Source organism: Phycodurus eques, chromosome 11 (genome assembly GCF_024500275.1).
Source record: "Phycodurus eques isolate BA_2022a chromosome 11, UOR_Pequ_1.1, whole genome shotgun sequence".
Classification (NCBI taxonomy): domain Eukaryota; kingdom Metazoa; phylum Chordata; class Actinopteri; order Syngnathiformes; family Syngnathidae; genus Phycodurus; species Phycodurus eques.
Window position 1 is genome coordinate 19,285,322 of NC_084535.1, and position 22,816 is coordinate 19,308,137.

General features: G+C 40.2%; 1 protein-coding gene across 1 annotated transcript in view; it reads right to left on the reverse strand.

Annotated features, from left to right (window-relative positions):
- The window catches only part of wdr11 (WD repeat domain 11), a 61,565-nt gene extending 42,655 nt beyond the window's left edge, over positions 1 to 18,910 (reverse strand). Inside the window, exons 1-9 of the mRNA XM_061690149.1 lie at positions 18,737 to 18,910; positions 15,509 to 15,620; positions 8,361 to 8,514; positions 7,956 to 8,129; positions 7,620 to 7,821; positions 4,608 to 4,773; positions 1,950 to 2,061; positions 1,174 to 1,372; positions 308 to 408 (exon numbers count right to left, since the gene is read on the reverse strand). Coding sequence (XP_061546133.1) covers positions 308 to 408; positions 1,174 to 1,372; positions 1,950 to 2,061; positions 4,608 to 4,773; positions 7,620 to 7,821; positions 7,956 to 8,129; positions 8,361 to 8,514; positions 15,509 to 15,620; positions 18,737 to 18,822 — 1,306 coding nt within the window. The 5' untranslated portion in view covers positions 18,823 to 18,910. The remainder of the gene's footprint in view (positions 1 to 307; positions 409 to 1,173; positions 1,373 to 1,949; positions 2,062 to 4,607; positions 4,774 to 7,619; positions 7,822 to 7,955; positions 8,130 to 8,360; positions 8,515 to 15,508; positions 15,621 to 18,736) is intronic.
- Positions 18,911 to 22,816: the final 3,906 nt, after the last annotated feature.

Sequence of the window (22,816 nt, forward strand, 5' to 3'; positions counted from 1 at the left end):
GTTTTATGTTTCTATGTGCCCTGCGATTGGCTGGCGATCGGTTCAGGGTGTACCCCGCATCCCGCCCGAAGATAGCTGGGATAGGCTCCAGCAGCCCACGACCCTAGTGAGGATAAGCGGTAAAGAAAATGGATGGATGGATTGATGGTTTGTAGGGGTTGTCTATTGTAGGCATAGGTTTGGGCAGTGCCTAATTGTCTGTCTTGCCTGGACAGCTGATCATTGAATAACACAAAGAGGATTACAGACAAATGTGTATGTACTTGGTTGACACACAATGTTGTAGATTGATGGCATGCGGTCGTACCTATCATGCTGTTGAGAGAGAGATTCTGAATATGTTTCTGGTTTGGAGCCAGCGGAGCTCCACAAAAAGACACCGGGGAGTAGAGTGGGGACAAACCTGAACTGCAACACAAGGGGCGGGATAAAAATATTAATCCAATATATCATGAAAGGATGGCATGCATTAACTACTTAAACCAAGGTAATGGAAAGTGCTAATTCAATTGCGAGGATGAATGATTTTCTTTTCTTAACTCACCCAATCATTTATTTTGTATTGATTTAACATTGCTCCATAAAGACATCTTAATTATCATCAAGTTCAGCCTAAAACATATTTAGGATATGGTATGATTGTCAGATGGGTACACCAATCACCAGAATGTTCCAGGATGCACGTAAAGAAAACATTGGCCCGTCATATAGTTTCAGATGAACTCCTATCTTCAGTAAGCTGAACCCAAGAGAATTTTAAGCAGATTTATTGAAACTAGACTGCGCTATCACAAAGTGAAGATAGAGACAAACATGACACACATTTTTATTTAATGCTGCTGCTGGGACTTATTTACCTATATTAATGTGATAGTAGGCACACAGGAAACAAACTAAAAAATGAGAAATACAGTCACGTCTCTCAACAGGAGCTTGGGAATCTCCTATCAAAGGAAAGTGAGATAGCTTAAGTCTCTGCATGTCCTACCTGTGACAGTTGCTAAGAAGCCTAAATTTAGGTCAGAGTATTATGCAGATTTTATGGAAGTTTATTTAAGGTGACTAAAAAAGTAGTGTGACTCTTACCGTTACCTCACCCTTCTTTTCAAGCCCGAGTCTGCAAATGAGTGGTACGGCAGAAATATTGAGAGACGTGCGTGTCCGTTTATGTACCTTGGATTGACAGAAGCTCTTCCTGTGAAGGCTTTAAGCTCCCATAGCATGACTCTACCATCGCTGACCATGAGAGCAGCATTGTTTTCGTTAACAGGGCAGATAACCAGGCGATATGGCCGGACAGTCTTGGTGATTCGGATAGCATCACACTGAGAGCGGAGGTCATACACAAGCTCCTGGGCACTTTGTTCTTGGTCTGAGAAAGAAAAAGAAGAATGATGTAAGTGCCTGAAAAGGATGGGAGAATAGGGAGCATAATGACAGCTGTGGGGCATGTTAATAAAGGGAGACAAGTGTGGGATAAGGCATTGATTAGTTAAATAAAAATAAAAAGACAAATGGGAGTAGATAGTGGAAAAGGTAAGTGTGAGGGGAAATGAGAGTAGGACAATAAAGCAAGAGGATTTAAGGAGATAAGCACCAGCAACAGAAATAAGTGTTTAAATGAGGGTGTGAGCGACTCATAAAAGAAAATGTTGGGAAAGCAGGAAAAAAAGCTGGAAAGATCAGCAAGAAAGAAATAAGTGAGGAAGAGAGAGACATTTGCTGAGACAATAGACTCCCATTGGCCTGTAACACTAAGCCAAAGATAAATGAGATAGTACGTCTAAGATGTCTGAATGCCCACTGGAGCATAGAGAAAGGCTCCAAGCTCTGACTGCATTATACGTCGGCTGAATAAATGAAGAGGGGAGAACAGCATCGCCGTGAGTTAGGGTTGTCAGTGAGCATAGTACAAATGGCAGCCACTGCACATACAAGATGATACATACCTGCCATTCCTGATACTTCTTCAAGAGCTGTAGTGGAACGGCACACACGAAGCGTGATGCAGCCGTTCTCATGGAGGCAGTACAAGGCATCCCTCTGGGCGCAGGGGATCACCTGAGACACAAAGTAGAGGAAAAGACAGAGGATGTGATGAATCGTCATTCTGCCACCTTGATAGTCTCAACTAAAGGTCCTCATGTTCACGAGTTCAGGAACTCTACAAATATTGCCCAATTCTTAGCACCGGTGGTTCTGTGGCACTATAGACAGTTTCATAGATAACAGTAAAAAAAATATAATACATGCACAGAGTAGTACAAGATACCAACATAAAAAACAGTATATACAAATATGGGACATGCAGCAGAAAAGGAAGAAACCCAATATCAAAGGGGAGACAGTGACGTGATCTGAGTGCTATGACCAGTATAGTGAGGGTTTTTTTTTTTTTTTTTGGACAATGCGAATCACCACGTGGATGCAGTATGACTAACTTGTTGGTGTAGATAACTGAGTGAGGGGGGGGAAAGTTACAGTCCAGTGCCATAAAGGGGAGAGAAAAGCATGAACATTATTTAATCTTAAGTACAAACTTACTAATACTGCATGTGTAAATGATAAATGGAACAAAGTGAAGTATGGTGTGCAACTGTCTAGTTCTAGTGTCTTTTCTTGAAAGCTTGCATGCCCTACATTTACACACGCTTAAGCTATACCATCAGTCATGTAAGTTAGCTGTGTGGCAAGCACTGGATAACACTTTGAGAACAGGAGTACAGTATTTCATCACACAGAGCATCTGATCATGCGCGAGAACAGAACTGGCTCAATGACAACATTCTCCCCCCTAATGCCTTTAAATCAAGGGTCACCCACATGGTGCCTGTGGGCACCAGTTAACCCTCAAGGACCTCATGAGTTGCACGATAGCCCATTCTAAAAACTCCTTTACCTGTGATGAGACATTGTGATTTCCTAGAAATGTTGTCGAAGTGATCATTTGAAAATGTAAACACTTGCAGAGATTTATAAAAATAGTGTTGCATATTGACATTTATTTGTTCCCTACCTTGTTAAATAATTGTTTATAATTATTGTGAGAAATCATTTTCATGACCAGTATCTTCACATTCATACATTGTATTAAGAATTAATAACAACATATCATTAAAGGTGATTTGAGAAAAAAAAAAATATTTTAGAAGTGTGTATTACCGTAAACTTGTAGCCCTTCGCAATAATCAGTACCCAAGCAGTAGCTCTTAGTTTCAAGAGTTTAAATAGATCAACAAATTGTTAGCAACCCAATTAAAGTTCCAAATAAACTGCTTAAATCATCAGTAGAAATGCCATCCATCCATTTTCTCTACCGCTTATCCTCATTAGGATAGCAGGTGTGCTGGAGCATATACTGTACCAGATGACTTCGGCGAGAGGCGAGGTACGGCCTGGGACTGGTTACCATCCAATTGCAGGGCACACAGACTAACGACCATTCACACTCACATTCTCACCAAAGGACAATTTGGAGTCTTCAATGACTATGGCACGTGGGAGGAAACCGGAGCACCCGGAAAGAAGCCCCTGACCACTGAACTGTAAGGCAGATGTGCTAAGCAGTCGTCAACCGTGATCACTTAAATATGGAATAAACACAGTAGACACACAAAAAAGGCAGAAACCTACAAAATCCTTTAAGTGAACTATGTTGTCCGTTCCTTCACACCTACTGGTGGGTAGTCAAAATTGGTTTAGAGACATTTTCTTCTCCATTACGGACAAATTCAATCTCACCCAGAGTTTTAATCTATTTTCAAAAAGAAAACTGGTCCCCAGTTGAAAGAAAATTGGTATCCAAAGGTTGCTGGTGCTACTGAATCCAACTATTGGATGGAAAAAAAAAAACATCACATCATACATTAAGTATGATGTTAGGATTATTTTGCTGTGAACAACTGTACAGCCATGCTCTGCTGGCTTCTCAATACACTGTGATGAGTCTAGCACTGAGATTGAGAAAGAAAAGTAAAAAACTATCATTTGTGCCACAGGTGTTGTCCACTTGGAAGATTCATTTGCAGTATATAAAGAGTTTTATGAACCCTGGTAAAAAAACATGGTATGAATGCTAAAAGAGATTGATTTGAGGGAAAGACAGTGATGTAGAAGCAAGAGCTCAACAGACTCACCTTAGCAAACTGAACCATCAGGGGGAATAACAACAGGTTCCAAAACGTAGAAATTCATGCCAGAGCTGTTTTCATACCAGGGTCTTGTTAATTAAAAAAGGCTGAGAGCTAATGGAATGTAGACCTTGAATTATAAGTAATAAGTATTAAGTAGTTGGTAATTGAAATATATTATTTTTACAATTACTTGATTTATATAGGTTTAAATGCATAAATCTTTATTGATGGAATGTAGACCTTGAATAATCAAAGTAGTTGGTAATTGAAATATATTATTTTTACAATTACTTGATTTATATAGGAGGTTTAAATGCATAAATCTTTATTGATGGAATGTAGACCTTGAATAATCAAAGTAGTTGGTAATTGAAATATATTATTCTTACAATTACTTGATTTATATAGGAGGTTTAAATGCATAAATCGTTATTGATACAAGTTTTACAGGTGTTTATGTTTGGAGAGCATCACCTGGATGAAGGGTACTCCGGATCGCTCAATGGCTACAACTCCCACAGTCTGGCTGAGCTCCAAGTCCAGGATGAGGATCTCTCTGGGATAAAGCAGCAACATGTGGTTTCTTTTGGATGGCAGGTAAGACAGCTGCAGGCAGTCATTCAAAGTCACTGCCTCTGCGCTATGGACCACAAAGTCAAAGAAGGACAAAGTAAGAAACATGAGGAATGCAATTTCTCAAAGGATCATTGTTCCACATTCTATACCTATATTACGCCTGCATTCTATATTGCTATTCTATATTCTGTTCAGGGGCACATAGAACTGCAGCCTATCCAAGCTGACTTCAGGGTGAAAGGCAGACAACACCCTGAAATGGTGTGAGCTGATCCCACAGGAGCTGCACAAAAGTCAGCTATGTGAGCTACTAGACTACCAAAGGCACACAGATGTGAATACTGGAAATGTTATTGACTACATCATCAGATTCTTTGTTTAATAACGACAGATCTAAAATGTTTGATAAACTTGGTCGCCATGTATGTTGTTCATTAAGGGAGGCAGAGTGAATCCCCATTGTATACTGTAACTGAGGGGAGACTGGCCAAACTGGGTGCAACGACAGGAAGTTTATGATTTAAGCAAGTTATATTGGTATTGTCATTATGCCAAATTAACATTTGAGATTCTTCAAAAAAAAATTCTCTAACTTAATTTGTGTTTTGGGATTAATTGGCTATTCTATTGATGATGTAAACAGCAGAATTTCCTAAATCAAAAGGCAGATGTAAATACTCAGTAGTGGGGAAAAATATGGGCAAAAAGCTAATTACCCCAGAGTCTGCTTTATTCATCTAATCACATACAATAGAAACACCAGATAAATACTAATAGGATCATTATCATATGGGGACGGCATGGAAGATAAAAATGAAGAAAAAAAAAAAAAAAAAAGAGAACCTTTTGGAGTTGCTAAACTCTACATGATTAGCAGCTCATGATGCTGGACCAAGAAAGTGATAGGGCCAGAAATGTCTGAGCCACCAAAGTCAGCATAAAAAAGAAACCGTTAAAGACTTCTAAGTCTTAGATGCAATGGTGAAAGCAAAAGATCTTCAGAAAGCAGTATAAAGAAAAAAGAGAAGAGGCAAAATATTCAGCTGTCCAATTCCAACATCATCACACACTGCTCACATTTCCTTTGGTACTCATGTCCAGTCTAAAGAGATCTGAAACAAGAGCTACATTAGAATCAGGCACTGTCAGAGAAGCATTAATTTAACAATATGCTTATTATCATGGATGAGCTGTCAAAACTGTAAAACTGCACTGCATTATATTGACAGGTGATTCTTATATGTTGGCCCATATTGGTTTTCAGTATGACGCACTTTTCTGAAATATTTGCCTAATTTCTAAAATGTATTTTTTGTGTTGTCAGGGAAATTGTTTGCGCTTCTTATTGAGCGCTTAGAGCTTGGATAGAACTATGTTATTATAACTACAAGATGTCTTAAAATTGCAAACATTAACATACAGTTTAACATTTGACCATGTGTGAGAATTGTCGACAGAGCTGGGAACTGAGTCTGATCCTGCCATTGGGAAAGGTTAGCATGCTAACTGCCAGATTAACAGCTGCCTGGCGAGACATTCATGTGTATAATACAGCAATTAAGTCAGCACGTTTAAGATGTAAGACTCTTCTTTAAATCTCAAACGTAGGAAGAGAATTGTGAGAGAAGCCACAGTAACATTTTTCCACATTAGGATTTGGATTTGGAAATGACACACATGAAATGGACACAATGATAGAAAGGAAGCATGATGAATGATGTGTGTGTTTGTGTGTGTGCGCGCATGTGCGTGTAACGCATATTGGTTGGGTGTGGAGACAGACTGCTACATTTATGAATAACCCAGTGTAAGAGGCACAATGTTTCACGGCAGAGTGGCTGCCAAAAAAATAAAAGCATGGCCCACACTATTTTCTTCTCTTAAAAGACAAGTTTCACGAGTCAGCCACTCACTAATTTAAATAATGGCAACCCTTCATACATTTTCCATACCACTTATCCTCACTAGGGTCGCGGCGCGGGCGTGCTGGAGCGCCAATCCCAGCTGACTCTGGGCGAGAGATGTGGTACACCCTGAACTGGTTGCCAGCCAATCGCAGCGCACATATAAACAAACAACCCTTCGCACTCACATCCACACCTACCGGCAATTTAGAGTCTTCAATCAACCTACCATGCATGTTTTTGGGAAGTGGGAGGAAGATGGAGTGCCCGGAGAAAACCCACGCAGTCACAGGGAGAACATGCAAACTCTAAACACGTGACCCCGGATTCGAACCCGGGCCCTCAGAACTGGGAGGCAGATGTGTTAATCAGTCGGCCGCAACCCTTCATGTATTCTTGAAAGGTTCTGGCACATCTATCTTCACTCTTCAGGCAATGTATATTTGATAACTTTTAAATGTTCAAATCGATCTGGTAATATGATAAATACGTCACCCTAAAAGATGAACACACCTCACAGTGACAATCTGTGCCAGATCTGATATGCATAGTTGGCATTTTTAAATTCTCCAGAGCGCTTTCATGTAGCATCTGCGATTTTAAGCCATATGCTTCATATGAACTGTGCTTTTGGTACCCTCTGTTAGGGCAGTAACTGGCAGTGCTACATTCAATGACTCAACCTAGTTGATTTAAAACCAAACATACTGTACATATGAAAACCCTTCAAAATAAAAGTATGGCTTGAAACTGACAATTGACACAAACTGTGTTTTAAAGATACGTACGTCATAATTAGTATATAGTGTAGAAAAATGTAATTTAGGCTAAATATCAAGCAGCTACAAAAATCTATTCATATAGACTCAATTATTTTAGTGGAGTGGCCATCTAAAAATGTGGTTCTGTCAATGCTTGTTAAATAAGCTGGGTATATTCAATGGGTCTACTCTGTTCTAATATTCAAATACAGTTCTGCAGTTTAGTGAAAGCTTGTGGCTCTTACGTAGGCTTTTCATTGGTGATTAGCACTTTGACCTTGTTCAGAGCCTTCTTGGCACCAGTAGGAGCCGGGGCAGAGGTGGGTGCAGGCTTGGTGTGGGCAGGGCTTGCGTGAGGGCTTGCAATGTAAACCTTTTTGCCCGCACTTCCTGGTGGTTTTGAGTGGGAAAAGTCTGAGATGAAGACTATTCCTTCGCTCGTCAGCACTGTCAAGAAAAAAATAAAATAAAATATATATATATATATATATATATATATATATATATAACTTGTTTTCATGAAAAATCCAGTATTACAAATTGAATGATACAGCTCCAATAAGACATTATTTTGTACATACATGCCATGTTGGATGGGTCAAATGGGTCAAAAGAAAAAGAGAGGATGTTTTCAGCATAGCTTTTCTTCCACAACTTGGTTCCTGTGTCACCATTCCACAGAACGATGTAGTTAGGTGGATGCACGGCCAACAACAGATCACGGGACACATCTTGATTCCACAGCCACTCCAAATCTGAAAGAAAGTAGAGGAAGCCAGAAAAAAATAGGCAGAAATAAAGAAGATGAATGCAAGGTGTTTCCCGCACGACTTATGGAGTGATGGCAATAGCATTGTAATGAAAACTACTAATTGCACACAGCTTAAGAGTTACTTGACAGGATATACTGTTTTCTTGGCAGGTCTTGCTCGGGTAATGTCCTGGCCCAGGATTAAGAATCAATTTAGGTTGCAATGATCTCTTACCCTGGATGGGTTTGGAGTGCTCTTGAATCTCACAATGGGCAGTGCCACTAACGACATCCCACACTATTATCTTTCCAGAGGCATCTCCGGAGGCCAGTCGCAAACAGTAGGGCGAACTCAGGTTATGGTAGTAATTTTCTCTCGACCACTTCACCTGGAGGAAGACATGACATAATACGATTATTTGTATTACTTGAAGTACCAGACGCAAGTGATAATGGGGTGTAATTACTTGTGAGTCATGCACAAAATAACTGTCTGCTATTACATACAGTATGCGTTGTTGGGAGTAGCAAGAATTTAACCAATTACATTGCCATCTCAAATTTCATTTAAAAAGCAGGTGCAGACACACATTATGTTTTGTTATTTGCAGGACAGATTTCGACAAGAGAAACTAATTGGTTATTGAAATTAATGTTTCTTTAAAGACCCTGTAAAGCAAGAAATGAATGAAAATGTCTTGTAAATCTGACACACCACGGAGAAGAGTGTTGTTGACAAGCCTGCCAAATTTGAACAAATAAAAAAAAAAAGCCAAGTACAGCAATGCCCTGAGAAACGAGTTTATTTCATTCTGTGACCATGCTCTTATCTCAAACAGTCGTATCTCAAAACATATTTCCCCATTAAAATGAATGAAAATGCAATTCAACCGTTCCAGTCCCCCAACAGACACCACAATCTTTCTTAAACCTTTTTTAAAAAAAGACAAGTGGCAGTATATTGTGAAATATAGTCATAAAAATATAATAGAAGAGAATGTAAATATATTAACTGGTTTTATGAAGTGCAATCAAGTCAAAAGTCTCACACATGCAAAACACACACTCAAGTTTCATTTGCATGCCTGTACCTTTAAATGTCTCATATTTTGGCGATTGAGATCTCCATAGAGTGACTCCCTAACATGGACTTAGTACAAAAGTGTCAATTTTATTTCAGAAAACACCTTGGTTTTGTCATACGAGTGTCCAGAAAAGGCCCCTCTGACAGCTAAGTCTGTTTGACCCAGATTTGTATCTGCTTTGTCCATATTTGGCTAAGATCGCCCCCTTTCCTCTGATTGGTTGTCTCCATGTAGCAGACCCAACCCTCAATGCTTGTGAGAGCACACGTGTTTGATATGTTGACAGGAGCGCAGAGGTAGGCGGAAATCTTCGCTCGTGACGTAGATAAGCCTGAGAAATTCGAATGACCTGATTACAGGCCTCTTCGAAGAAAAACCTCTGGAACGTGTGGACGATTTGAATTCATATTTCACATATATACTGAGGCACCATAGAGCCAATATTACATCCCAAATACTAGAAAAGGTTGATATGCCACCTCTAGCACCATCTCTCTCTCTCTCTCTCTCTCTCTCTAAAAAACAACCTACGCACGTTTCCAACCTGTTCAGCAGTATATTATGATCTACCGTATCAAAAGCCACACTAAGGTCCAACAAGACCAGAATTGACACCTTTCCCGACTCAGTATTCAACCTTATATCATTTAGCAGTTTGATAAGAGCAGATTCTGTACTGTGATGAGTTCAGAAACCTGATTGAAATTTGTCAAAAAGTCAATTTAAGTTCAAGAAATCGCTGAGTTGATTAAAAATAACTAACTTTCTCAACAATCTTGGCTATGAAAGGGAGATTTGACATGGGTCTATAGCTTGCTAACATGGCTTTGGCCAGCTTTCTATTTTTAGCAGAGGCTTAATGGCAGCTACTTTAAGAGCTTTAGGAAACTCGCCCGACTGAAGTGAGCAATTGATTATTTTCTCCAAATCAGCTAGCACAGACTTCGCAATAACTTTGAAAAAGTCAGATGGTATTGAGTCAAGTCAGCTCATTGATGGTTCCAGCTGCTGAACCGTTTTCGCCAGTTTTTTGGTTAAATGTATCAAATTCTGACATGGTAATAGAGTTTTTCCTGGGTGGCTTCAGATGTAGTATCATTTTATCATTTTGCTGATTTGTGCTAATATTTAACCTGATGGATTGTATTTTTTCACTAAAATAACAAGAAAATTCATTGCATGTATCTGCTGTTAGGCTTTGTGGTGCTATCTGTTTCGGGGAGGTTGTGAGCTTGTCAACCACAGCAAACAGAGTGCGAGTATTGTTGAAGTTCTTACTGATGATTTCAGAAAGGTGTAGCCGTCTATCCCTGACTAACTCTTGGTTAAAAGTACAAATACTTTGTCTGTAGAGTTCATAGTCCATTTGGAGTTTAGTTTATCTCCACTTACGTTCTGCTTTCCTACACTTTGATTTAGAGGTCTTCACCATCATAGTGCTCCTCCACGGTGTTCTAGGTCGCCTCAAGATTGTCTTCGTTTTAATAGAATTGACAGCGTTAATGACATTTGAGATTTTCCAGGTGAAATTATCCAAACGTTCATCACCTGTCTCAGCATTCACAGTTTGTGGCACAGCTATGGTCTCCATAAACTTAGTGGTGGTACTTTCATTTATGTACCTTTTCTTAATAGACAGAGGTTGTCTGAACTTTTGGAAGAATCTGTAATTCAAAGAATACACAAAAATGGTCAGAGATAGCCATATCCTTAATGTCAATTGATAGAATTGCAACATCCTTAGAGATGACCAGGTCTAAGATGTGACCTTGAGTGTGGATTGGACTCTTAATATGTTGAGAGAGGTCAAATGTGTCGAGTTTTTTTTATTTTTTTTCCCCATGTTATTGTCAAAATGAATGTTAAAGTTTATCATTCTGACAAAACAGTACAAATAACTGACAGCAGTTCTGAAAAATCCTCCATAAATGTTCTGTTGTAGCTTGGCAGTCTATATATTATAAAAACAATAACCTTTGGGTCACCTTTAACTAAAAATAGGAATATTCAAAAGAGCTAAAATCACGCAGTATAATTTCTTTACACTGAAATAATGACTTAAAAATAACCACCGCATTTTTCCCTATTCGGCAGGTAGGAGTGTGGAGATTGAAAGTGCTGCCTCATCTCATGTTGTTCCTCCGATTGGTTGAGTGATGCTGATAAATCCATCTGCGCCTCGTGTCGCCTTATCTCTTGTTCCTCCGATTGTTTGGGAACAACTGGACTTTTTGTCCTTCAGCCATGTCAACAAAGCCAGTGTTTTCCTTGCGGGCCGCTGAATGACGTACACAGTAAAAAATGTTGGCAGCCAACAACTTAACCCCTTGTCTATTTAGACAGAAACTGTCTGCCTTGTAAAGATGTCTGCGCTCCCCAAAAAAGCAGAAATTGTCAATGAAATTCACGGATAGTGCAGTACACACTTTTTTGAGCTAGTTACTTAACTGACTGAGCCTACTCAAAACGTTAATCTCCAATTCGCACCATTGGGAGAGGTCTACTTATGAAACCCTCAGCAACCAAACATTGCACTTTTGTCCGGAGATCAATGAAATCTCGCTTCAGCACCTCTGATTGCTGCTTGACAACATCCAGGGCCCCTGTGTGTATAATGACAGATTTCACAGTTGGGTGCCGATTAGTGATCTCCAGGATTTTTGTGAGATTTCAGACACCATGTCATTGGTAAAACACAGTACTTTGGTGTTCTTCTCACTGCAAAAACGTTTTACATCCTTGACAGCTCCATCACCAATTATTAACGTTTGGGGTGCCATTTTTTTCTTGTATGATTTAGTTTCATAGCTTTCAGTGGTGGTGGGGGATGAGCATTCTTGGGCAGGGTCTTGTAAAAGTGGCTCAAAGCCATTTGTAAGTCTGAGTCCTTTTTTCTTGCCCTTCGCTGTAGCGACCGTCCACGGCCACTCACTCGGGGTTGAAGCAGCACGCAACGCAGGCCAGCCAGATTCCTTGGTAATCTGCTGGTGTTGTGTCCTCCCTTTTAGATGGTGGCCCATATCTTTGGGCTTTGCTCCCAGTAAATTCCAGGGAGAACTGCTGGATAATCCATGACCGTTTCCACAGTCCACATCCGTCCTCTTTGTTGAGCTAAGTGGCTGTCTGTTAGCACACTTCTGCTCACCATTTTGAGACATCGGTAGAGTGGTTTAATTCCCCGACTGTCCATTGACATCAACATACAGTTCAAGACGGTGGATTTTCGTTTCCACGCCTGACACCCTCTGCAGCATTCCATGACAGTCCTCAGTGGAAAAGTGAGGCATCTTGATTGCTGGTTTTGTTGCTAATAGAAGGCTCGTGCTAATTAGCAGGCCACGTTCACGTAATGGTGAGAGGGTATCAGTAAAAAAATGTCTGTTAGTGTCTTGCTCAAGGGTACTCAAGTATTCTGTGCATTCATTGGCATATCTCCAGCGACCACTTTTCCGAAGTTCCGTATTTTTGGCTTCAGTGGATTTCAGCCTTTTTGTGCAAACCTGTTACTGCCCCCCAACTCAATTCGTAAAGAAGCACCCTCAAGAATTCACCTCACAGCACAGGTCATCTTTGAGCTAATGATTTATTAAGGGGATTACTTAAACTACCTCACTTAAATGTGAGTATTTGACCTTGACCTTTTAAATAAAATAGAATGTCAGGAGGTCCGAGATAGAATTAATCACTAGAGGGCCTCACGTCTCTTCAAGTTGATGCGACGACATTCCTACTGAAGGGATTACTGCAAGCGTTTCAGTGCACATTGAATGTTTAAGTATCCACGCAACTGTGGAGCGGCTCCATGCTGATGTTTGTGGTGTGTTTATGTGCTGTTGTGTGTTGAACATACGTACATAAAAGCTCATTAGTTGTTGCATGTATATTATATTTTTGAATCACAGGTTAACAAGGGGTCTGTTCATTTATTTTGTGCATACATTTGCTCCTGCAATGATCAGTAAATCTGCCAGAAAGCTGTGCAAGTGGAAAAAAAAGACAACCGTAAATGACAATGCACTTTTTAAATACCAGGTTTTGTCGAAACAATAATAATACGCATTTGCCTGAATTAGAAAGGCGTCTGGGCCTGAATGGTCTGCATATAGAGTGAGTTCCTCTGAAAAAGAACATGTTGAATCTAAAAGACAAATTGCTCAAAGCACAGTATTATATAATCACGTTTGTCCATGTTATTTCCTTCTCGATGGTGGTTATTTCTTTTACTACCCACTATTTTATTATCCCCCAAAATGCCTGTTGTGGTGACTGTGTGGTGAGAGATGGCCAATTGCTGCAAGGTGTCCAAGATTGAGTGCGTCTTGGAGAAAAGAATGGAAGCCTCAGGCAGAGCCTACCGTCTGATAATCACTGTTGAATTTACGGCCTATTATTAGTCTTCTTCAAAAGACACACGCACACACACTCAGTCATTGCAGAGAGGCATCCTTCCACAGAATGAATAGTGTCCGACAACTACTTAGCTCAAGGTCAAACAATACTAACAATGGTTAAATGATACTTTACTTTTAGAAGGTTCTCTACCGGCAGCTGTGTATATATCTTACCTGACAAATATACAAGGCCAAAAAGCACCAGTGAGTGGAATCATCTGATGAACCCCTTTTTGGCTGTTTTTACAAATAACCATCATTTACAGTACTCTAGTACAATGTGAACAAAATGTTATACCTCATTATAGGTAATTTTATATCCCAATAATGATATCCTGATAAAGTATTTTTCCTTCGAATTACAATGAAGTAATGGCAATTTCAGGAACTCATTCTAATTTGGAGTCAATGCGTGACGGTGGTCATTCGGTGCGGTCCTGCCACAGGCCAGAACCTACGCTATCACTGTCCCCCAGATTGAAAGTCCAGCTGCTAACCCACCGGCCAGCGCTACTCTAAAGGCTCTTGAAGAGTGAGGTTTTACCAACGTAATCTTGCACAGTACGAGCTAGTATCTATTACACATGTACACCGCAAAGACTCTGTTTATTGAACTCATCTTACTAGTGATCAGCGTAATAGTGACAGTATATAATAATAGTAATAATACTAGTATTAATATAATGTATTATATTATTATTAGGCGGCACGGTGGACGACTGGTTAGAACATCAGCCTCGCAGTTCTGAGGTGCGGGGTTCAATCCCCGTCCCCACCTGTGTGGAGTTTGCATGTTCTCCCCATGCCTGCGTGGGTTTTCTCCGGGCACTCCGGTTTCCTCCCACATCCCAAAAACATGCATTAATTGGAGACTCTAAATTGCCCGTAGGCATGACTGTGAGTGCGAATGGTTGTTTGTTTCTATGTGCCCTGCGAATGGCTGGCAACCAGTTCAGGGTGTACCCCGCCTCCTGCCCGATGACAGCTGGGATAGGCTCCAGCACGCCCGCGACCCGAGTGAGGAGAAGCGGCTCAGAAAATGGATGGATATTATTATTATATAGATAAAAGTAATAATAGTGACACTAACCCCGCTCTCCAGGCATGACTAACAGATTTACGCTCAATCCAAATGTTACACGAATAGAGCTGGATTAAGCAAGGGTTGATTGGCCATGCCTGAAGAGCGATGCACAAGGATGACGCAATAGAAAGGCAACTTTAGTGGCGTTACCATCTCATACGCTACGTTAATGTAGCAACAGTGCTAACACAATACCCATGCATCCATCCATTTTCTGAGCCGCTTATCCTCACTAGGGTCGCGGGCGTGCTGGAGCCTATCCCAGCTGTCATCGGGCAGGAGGCGGGGTACACCCTGAACTGGTTGCCAGCCAATCGCAGGGCACATACAAACAGACAACCATTCGCACTCACAGTCATGCCTACGGGCAATTTAGAGTCTCCAATTAATGCATGTTTTTGGGATGTGGGAGGAAACCGGAGTGCCCGGAGAAAACCCACGCAGGCACGGGGAGAACATGCAAACTCCACACAGTCGGGGCCGGGGATTGAGCCCGGGTCCTCAGAACTGTGAGGCTGACGCTCTAACCAGTCGTCCACCGTGCCGCCTAACACAATACCCCACATATCAAAATAACGTATAAATGATAGAGAACAGAATTTTTTTATATCACACTATGATCTACATCACACAACTCTACTGTATTTACGAAGGTATTTTCTATTTTCTTTGAATGCAAGCAGACATGAATACAGAGAAACACAATGTCTTAATTAAAAATTCAACCTCAATGTAAATTAACCTATTATACAATGTCATGCTTCCTTTAAATACAATAGACACATGAACATGTTTGCAGCCAGGTAATTGAGGAAGTGCTTACCTTGACCACATTGGCTTTGTGTCTTTCCAGCACTTGGATGGTCTGTGATGTCTTTGGATCGATAATGAGAATACTAGAGTGACATCCCTGAGCTATCAGCCCCTGCCAGCCCCTACAAAACAGAAAATAGGAGGATGGAGAGGATGTTTGTAAGGAATAACATGTAGAGCAAAAAGCTGAGATATAGAGAATAACGCTATAGAAAAGAAGTGTGGGGACTGGGCATAACAAAATCTAAGGTATCATTGACCATATACAGTCCCGTCCAAAAGTATTGGAACGGCAACGTCAATTCCTTTGTTTTTGTTGTATACTGAAGACATTTGGGTTTCAGATCAAAAGATGAGTATGAGACAAAAGTTCAGAATTCCAGCTTTTATTCAATGGTATTCACATCTAGATGTGTTAAACAACTCAGGACAGAGCACCTTTTGTTTGAAGCCACACAACTTTTCAAGTGAGCAAAAGTATTGGAACAAACATAATTCAATTAACTTAAAGTGAATAACATTTAATATTTTTTGGCATAAACCTTATTTGCAATAACTGCATCAAGCCTGTGACCCATTGACTTCACCAGACTGTTGCATTCTTCATTTGAAATTATTTTTCAGGCCTTTAGTGCAGCCTCTTGACATTACCTCGACCATGCTTCACAGATGAGGTTGTGTGTTTCGAATAATAAACAGATTTTGCAAAGAAGTACAGAGATGAGCCACAAAAGTAGACAAAGCAGCAGACATTTTTTTGTAACCTTGGCCAGATCTGTGCCTTGCCACAATTCTGTCTCTGAGCTCTTCAGCAAGTTCCTTTGACATCATGATTCTCATTAGCTCTGACATGCACCGTGAGCTGTAAGGTCTTATATAGACAGGTGTGTGGCTTTCCTAATCAAGTACAATCAGTATAATCAAACAGCTGGACTCCGATGAAGGTGTAGAACCATTTTAAGGAAGATCAGTAGAAATGGACAGCACCCGAGTTAAATATATGAGTGTCACAGCAAAGGGTCTGAATACTTATCGCGGTGTGATATTTCAGTTTTTCTTTTTTAATAAATCAGCAAAAATTTCAACAATTACGTTTTCTTTCTGTCAATATGGGGTGCTGTGTGTACATTAATGAAAAAATAGCAGGCAAGTTAAGAGTCTCGAGAGAAAATCCTGTAATACACGATAAGGGTAGAGAGCCACACAGGGACCCGAACCTAAAGGCGGAAATGTACGTCACAGCGAGTCCACTTCATGACATTCAGAAAATGGGCATATAAAGGTTAAAAGTACATTAATATAATAAATATTTATAATATAACCTTTATTGGTCCCACAATGAGGAAATTTTCATAATTTCAGCAGCAACACTGGATACAGGAAATACTAAAATAGCATGCATGAGAAGACATTTGGCTGCAACTCCTCTGCCATGACAAGGTCGATGCAATAAATACATTAAAATAAATATTGAAGCCACAATATATTCATGATTACAGAGTAAAGATTATGTTCTGCATTTGAACAGTTTGCAGATTAATTCTTATCCTATTACAAAATACTGCAATAACTGTAATAATAATAATAGTTCCGGAAGTGAATTTCTATAGGTTGGCAGCTCTGCAGTCATTGCCATACGTGCAATTTTACTAATAATTAGCACAGTAATTTCTTTCAGTGTTTCAGCTTTCGCTTTTTGGCCTTAGGTTTCTCATTGTCGCTTTTCGGTTTCGGTAAAGAATTTTCATTTTGGTGCATCACTAATAAAACGATTTTATTTGATTACAGTACTTGGTTTAAACCACTGCTGCATCCATCCATCCATCCATCCATTTTCTGTACATCTGGGTCTGCGGGCGTGCTGGATCCTATCCTAGCCATCTTTGGACTGGAGGCGGGCACACCCTGAACTGGTCGCCAGCCTATCGCAGGGCACATATAAACAAACAACCATTCGCACTCACATTTATACCAATAGGCAATTTAGAGTCTTCAATTAACCTACCATGCATGTTTTTGGGACGTGGGAGGAAACCGGAGTGCCCGAAGAAAACCCACGCAGGCACGGGGAGAACATGCAAACTCCACACAGACAGGGCCGGGACTCGAACACCGGTCCTCAGAACTACGAGGCCGATGTGCCAACCAGTGCCGCACCACTGCTGCGCTAGGCATAAAATAAACATCTATCATGTTGGGATACTTCTATCAAAAAAATTATAAAATAAAGACAATTGAGAAAACTTGGATGCACTCTTTTTTTGTTCTTTAAGATCAGGACTCGGTATCGGCATATACTCAGAATAAATTTGCTCTGACCCAAATTTGGGTGCAAAACAATTTGACTAGGACAGCCTGAACATTGATCAACACACTAGTTTTGCTCTACTGCATGCCTATTTGCGTATCATTCGCTAGTCCGTACAGCCGGTTTACAATTTTTAACATGTAAAAAGTGCATAGGGTTGCTGATTTTGTACTTGTTTTATCCTAAAGAAAATGCTTTAGGTGCATGTTATCTTTTAGTTTACTTTTTTAAAGCAATATTGTAATAATGCTGACAACCGGGATCATTCTGGTCACTATAATCATGATATGAAATGTTCATACCGTTTCACCTGTGGTACTGAGAACAGTAGTCTACTTATCACAGCCGCCACATCAACTAAGGGAGTGTGCACTCAAATAACCTGTTAATTATATAATGTCTGTATAATTTTCTATTGAATTGTAAAGGGGTTTTGTTTTCACGTTTGCTTCCATTACAGAAACAACCTGTGAGTTTTCATTTATATAGTATTAGTACCACATATGCATATAGGTCAGGTACCACGTGTATATATATGCATTTAGATCAGTTGAATCACTGACATTATGTCAATATGCACATATTTTATGACAAACAAATTATTACGGGACGGGCAAAAATGTCGTTTCCTACACTCACGTCTCGTTACATTTCTAAACAAGGACAAGGCTTCATAAATCCAACAGGCCCAGCAAAATGCTTATCACCTGACACGAGATGCCTCCCACATTTTATCCAACATCCTTGACAAAATACACATATCCCAACAACTAATGACACATGCACTAGTGCACTCACCAGTCGAAGGGAACCAATGAAGAAAACATTTACGCATTCCGAAAAGCAACGTGATGTGGAGGAAAATGTAAACACAGTCGCTTCCAATCAATTTGCCGATGTGCATGCCGACGAAACAGCTGCAATACTCACCAATCCACTGCGGTTTTATTCTGCAAATTGAGAGTGCCAGTCAACGTCCGAGCTGCGAGTTTGATGTTGACAGTGTATGGAATCATAATTATAGATCACTGCATGCACTTCATTCAAGCTTGTTGGTCGAAAGCTGTGACAATAAATGAGCTTCCGTGCCTGGGTTATGTTTTGGACGATAACAGGAAGTGAAAGGGGGTTGTTGAAAACAGCGTCGTGCGGGAACAAATCCCACCTTGGCCAAGGTTCCTTATGGAACTAGAAACTAAATTTGATTTCTGAATCCGAAAAATGCTGTTTCAAGGTGAAATGAAAAGAAAAGAATTAATGAGGACTATGCAGCGTAATACATCACTGCACTGTTTATAACCCCCAGATACCTTGCAATACAGGATCACAAGGAAGTAGAGCTAGTGGTAGGACCATAGGAGTTAATATGTTTTTTTATTTTTAACTTTATTTTTATTTTAATCTTGTCTTTTTTGTTATTTTTTGTCTTCTTCCTTTCGCCTTGTCCCGTTAGGGGTCACCACAGCTTGTCATCCTTTTCCATGTCAGCCTATCTCCTGCATCCTCCTCTCTAACACCAACTGCCCTGAAGTCTTCCCTCACAACATCCATCAACCTTCTCTTTGGTCTTCCTCTAGCTCTCTTGCCTGGCATCTCCATCCTCATCACCCTTCTACCAATATACTCACTATTTCTCCTCTGGACGCGTCCAAACTATCGAAGTCTGCTCTCTCTAACTTTGTCTCCAAAACATCGAACCTTGGCCGTCCCTCTGATGAGCTAATTTCTAATTTTATACAACCTGGTCACTCCGAGACTGAACCTCAACATCTTCATTTCCGCCACCTCCAGTTCTGCTTCCTGTTGTCTCTTCAGTGCCACTGTTTCTAATCCGTACATCATGGCTGGCCTCACCACTGTCTTATAAATTTTGCCCTTCATCCTAGCAGAGACTCTTCTGTCACATAACACACCTGTCACCTGCCTCCACCCGTTCCAACCTGCTTGGACCCGTTTCTTCACTGCCGTACCACACTCACCATTGCTCTGGACTGTTGACCCCAAGTATTTAAAGTCCTCCACCCTTGCTATCTGTTCTCCTCGTAGCCTCACTCTTCCCTCTCCACCCCTCTCATTTATGCATATATATTCTGTTTTACTTTGGCTTATCTTCATTCCTCTCCTGTCCAGTTCATGCCTCCATCTTTCTAACTATTCCTCCACCTGCTCCCTATTTTCACTGCAGATCACAATGTCATCTGCAAACATCATGGTCCACGGGGATTCCAGTCTAACCTCATCTGTCAGCCTATCCATCACCACTGCAAACAGGAAGGGGCTCAGGGCTGATCCCTGATGCAGTCCCACCTCCACCTTAAATTCGTCTGTCACACCTACAGCACACCTCACCACTGTTCTGCGGCCCTTATACATGCCCTGTATTATTTTAACATACTTCTCTGCCACTCCAGACTTCCGCATCCAGTACCACAGTTCCTCTCTGGGTAATCTGTAAGAGGCTTTCTCTAGATCTACAAAGACACAATGTAGCCCCTTCTGACCTTCTCTGTACTTCTCCATCAACGCCCTCAAGGCAAATAATGCATCTGTGGTCCTCTTTCTAGGCAGGAAACCATACCGTTGCTCATAAATACTCACTTCTGTCCTGAGTCTAGCCTCCACTACTCTTTCCCATAACTTCATTGTATGGCTCATCAACTTTATTCCTCTATAGTTCCCACAGCTCTGCACATCACCATTGTTCTTAAAAATGGGCACCAGCACACTTTTCCTTCATTCCTCAGGCATATTCTCACCCGCTAGAATTCTGTTGATTGAACCCCGCTCCTCAGAACTGTGAGGCAGACGCACTAACCAGCCGTCCACCGTGCCGTCTAACAGCAATCCTCTTTTCTTTATTGCCAAAAACAATTATCTCAGTTTTTTGGTATAATTGAACAACATTTTGGCTCATCCAGTTATTTCTGTTTCAGACAGTGACACAACACCTCAATTGAACTGTAGTCATCTGGAGACAATGCTAGATATAACTGTGTGTCATCTGCATCTGCAAATACTGAGCAAAGGGTCTGAATACTTATGGCTGTGTGATATTTCAGTTTTTCAACAATTCAGTTTTTTTTTCTGTCAATATGGGGTGCTTTGTGTACATTAATGAGGGAAAAAAATGAACTTAAATGATTTTAGTAAATGGCTGGAATATAAAAAAGAGTGAAAAATGTAAGGGGATCTGAATACTTTCCGTACCCACTGTATATACTGCTTGTCCTAGGGTCGTGCGAGTGCTAGTAAAGTGCACAGGCATATAATGTTCAAAACAATGATTCACATTCACACATATGGTTAATTTGGTGTCTTAAATTAACCTAGCATGCATGTTTTTTGGTGTGGGTGGAAGTTGTTATTTGTGTTTGACTTGGATAAGGATTCATTAAGGCATATATTGTGTGAGCTGTCTCTGGTTCACATTTCGAGATGAACAAGGCATCCAAGTGGAAGAACAACCTGCATAAATCTGCAAAAGGGAAGTTTCAATCAATATAGCATGCACTGTGTACAGCGCAGTCAACTGCAATATCAATACCTATGGAATGTGGTACATCTTCCTCTTTAATGTTAACATCCTAAAATACAAGCACAGTACTAAAAGATTGTACTATAATATTGTTGGCATCACAAGGTAGTAAAAGCCATCACTCTTTTACAGTATTTGGCATACTTTTTCCTTGTACATTATGTGTGAATGTGGTCAAATGAGACTTGCCTTTTTAAGCACATTCAGTAGTATAAGACTATGTGGTTGTAGACTACATTGTGACATTTCATTTTTATACTGTTTATCCTGTTCAGGGTCACAGGGAAGTAATGTCATTTTAAATGTCATGTGTTGCATGCATTTTAGTATAATGGTATTTAGGTATTATTAGTTGTTCAGTAATTAATCTGGTAATGTGCATTTGTTTTATTGGGATTATCCATCATTCGACAACACAGCATTGGTTGGTACTATCATTGCATTACAATATCAGTCTGTGATTCCTGGTACCGAAAATGAAAACAATGAAATGTTTACATGATTTAAACTGGCAGACATGATAAACATGTTTTGTGTCTAGAAAACTGTCAAAAATACCTTGTAGTTATCTGACTTGCAAGTTGATTGTCAGATGTTGACTGAAAATTGTGTCTTCTTTGCCCACATCCCACATTGTCATGGCCATTTCCAGAAATTCTGTTATGCTTATCATATTTATTGCCTGCCTGGAGTCTATACAGACTTTATTGAGCTAATAATGTAATTTTCTTTGTAACCTCTCCCTTGGCACAAATCAAATGTATTTACGCAGATATACAATCTTACATGCTTCATTCTCCCTTCCAATTAATACAATTTAATCAACTTTCAATCATTTATATGTAAATATAAATGTAAGTAAATTAAGTAATTGAAGACTTTTCCTCTAGCAGATGTCTTCATTTCCAATTGCGATGGCATTTATTAAATATGCACAGTAGTTGAATCCATGGCTTGCATTTATATGAAGTGTGGTCGATAAAAGGACGGATGACAGTTGTTTACTTAATAAGTACACAATATTGACAAATGTATTGGTACGTTTGGCAGCCATTACACATAATTGTGCACGATTGCCGGCTTTGGGGCGAGAGGCAGGCTATCTCCTGGAATAGTCCGAGTTACTCACAAGGCACAAAATATAAAACAACCATTAACACTCGCATTCAAATGTATTTGGATTCTTCAATGATCCTATCATGCATGTTTTTGAATTGTTGGAGAGATTGGGGTACTCAGAGAAAACATGCACAAGCACGACTTGAACATGCAAACTATTTACAGAAAGGTCTGAGCTGAGATTCAAACCCAGACTCTTTGACTTTGAGGGAGACACATGCACTACCATGTCACACAGTTTGAGTTGACAGACAAAAAAAGACACAAATTTGCTAATCTGGAATATGCTGCACTCTTGGCAAATATCTCACTCTGCAGCACTTTGAATTTCGAACATGTAAAAATGTCATCCAAAT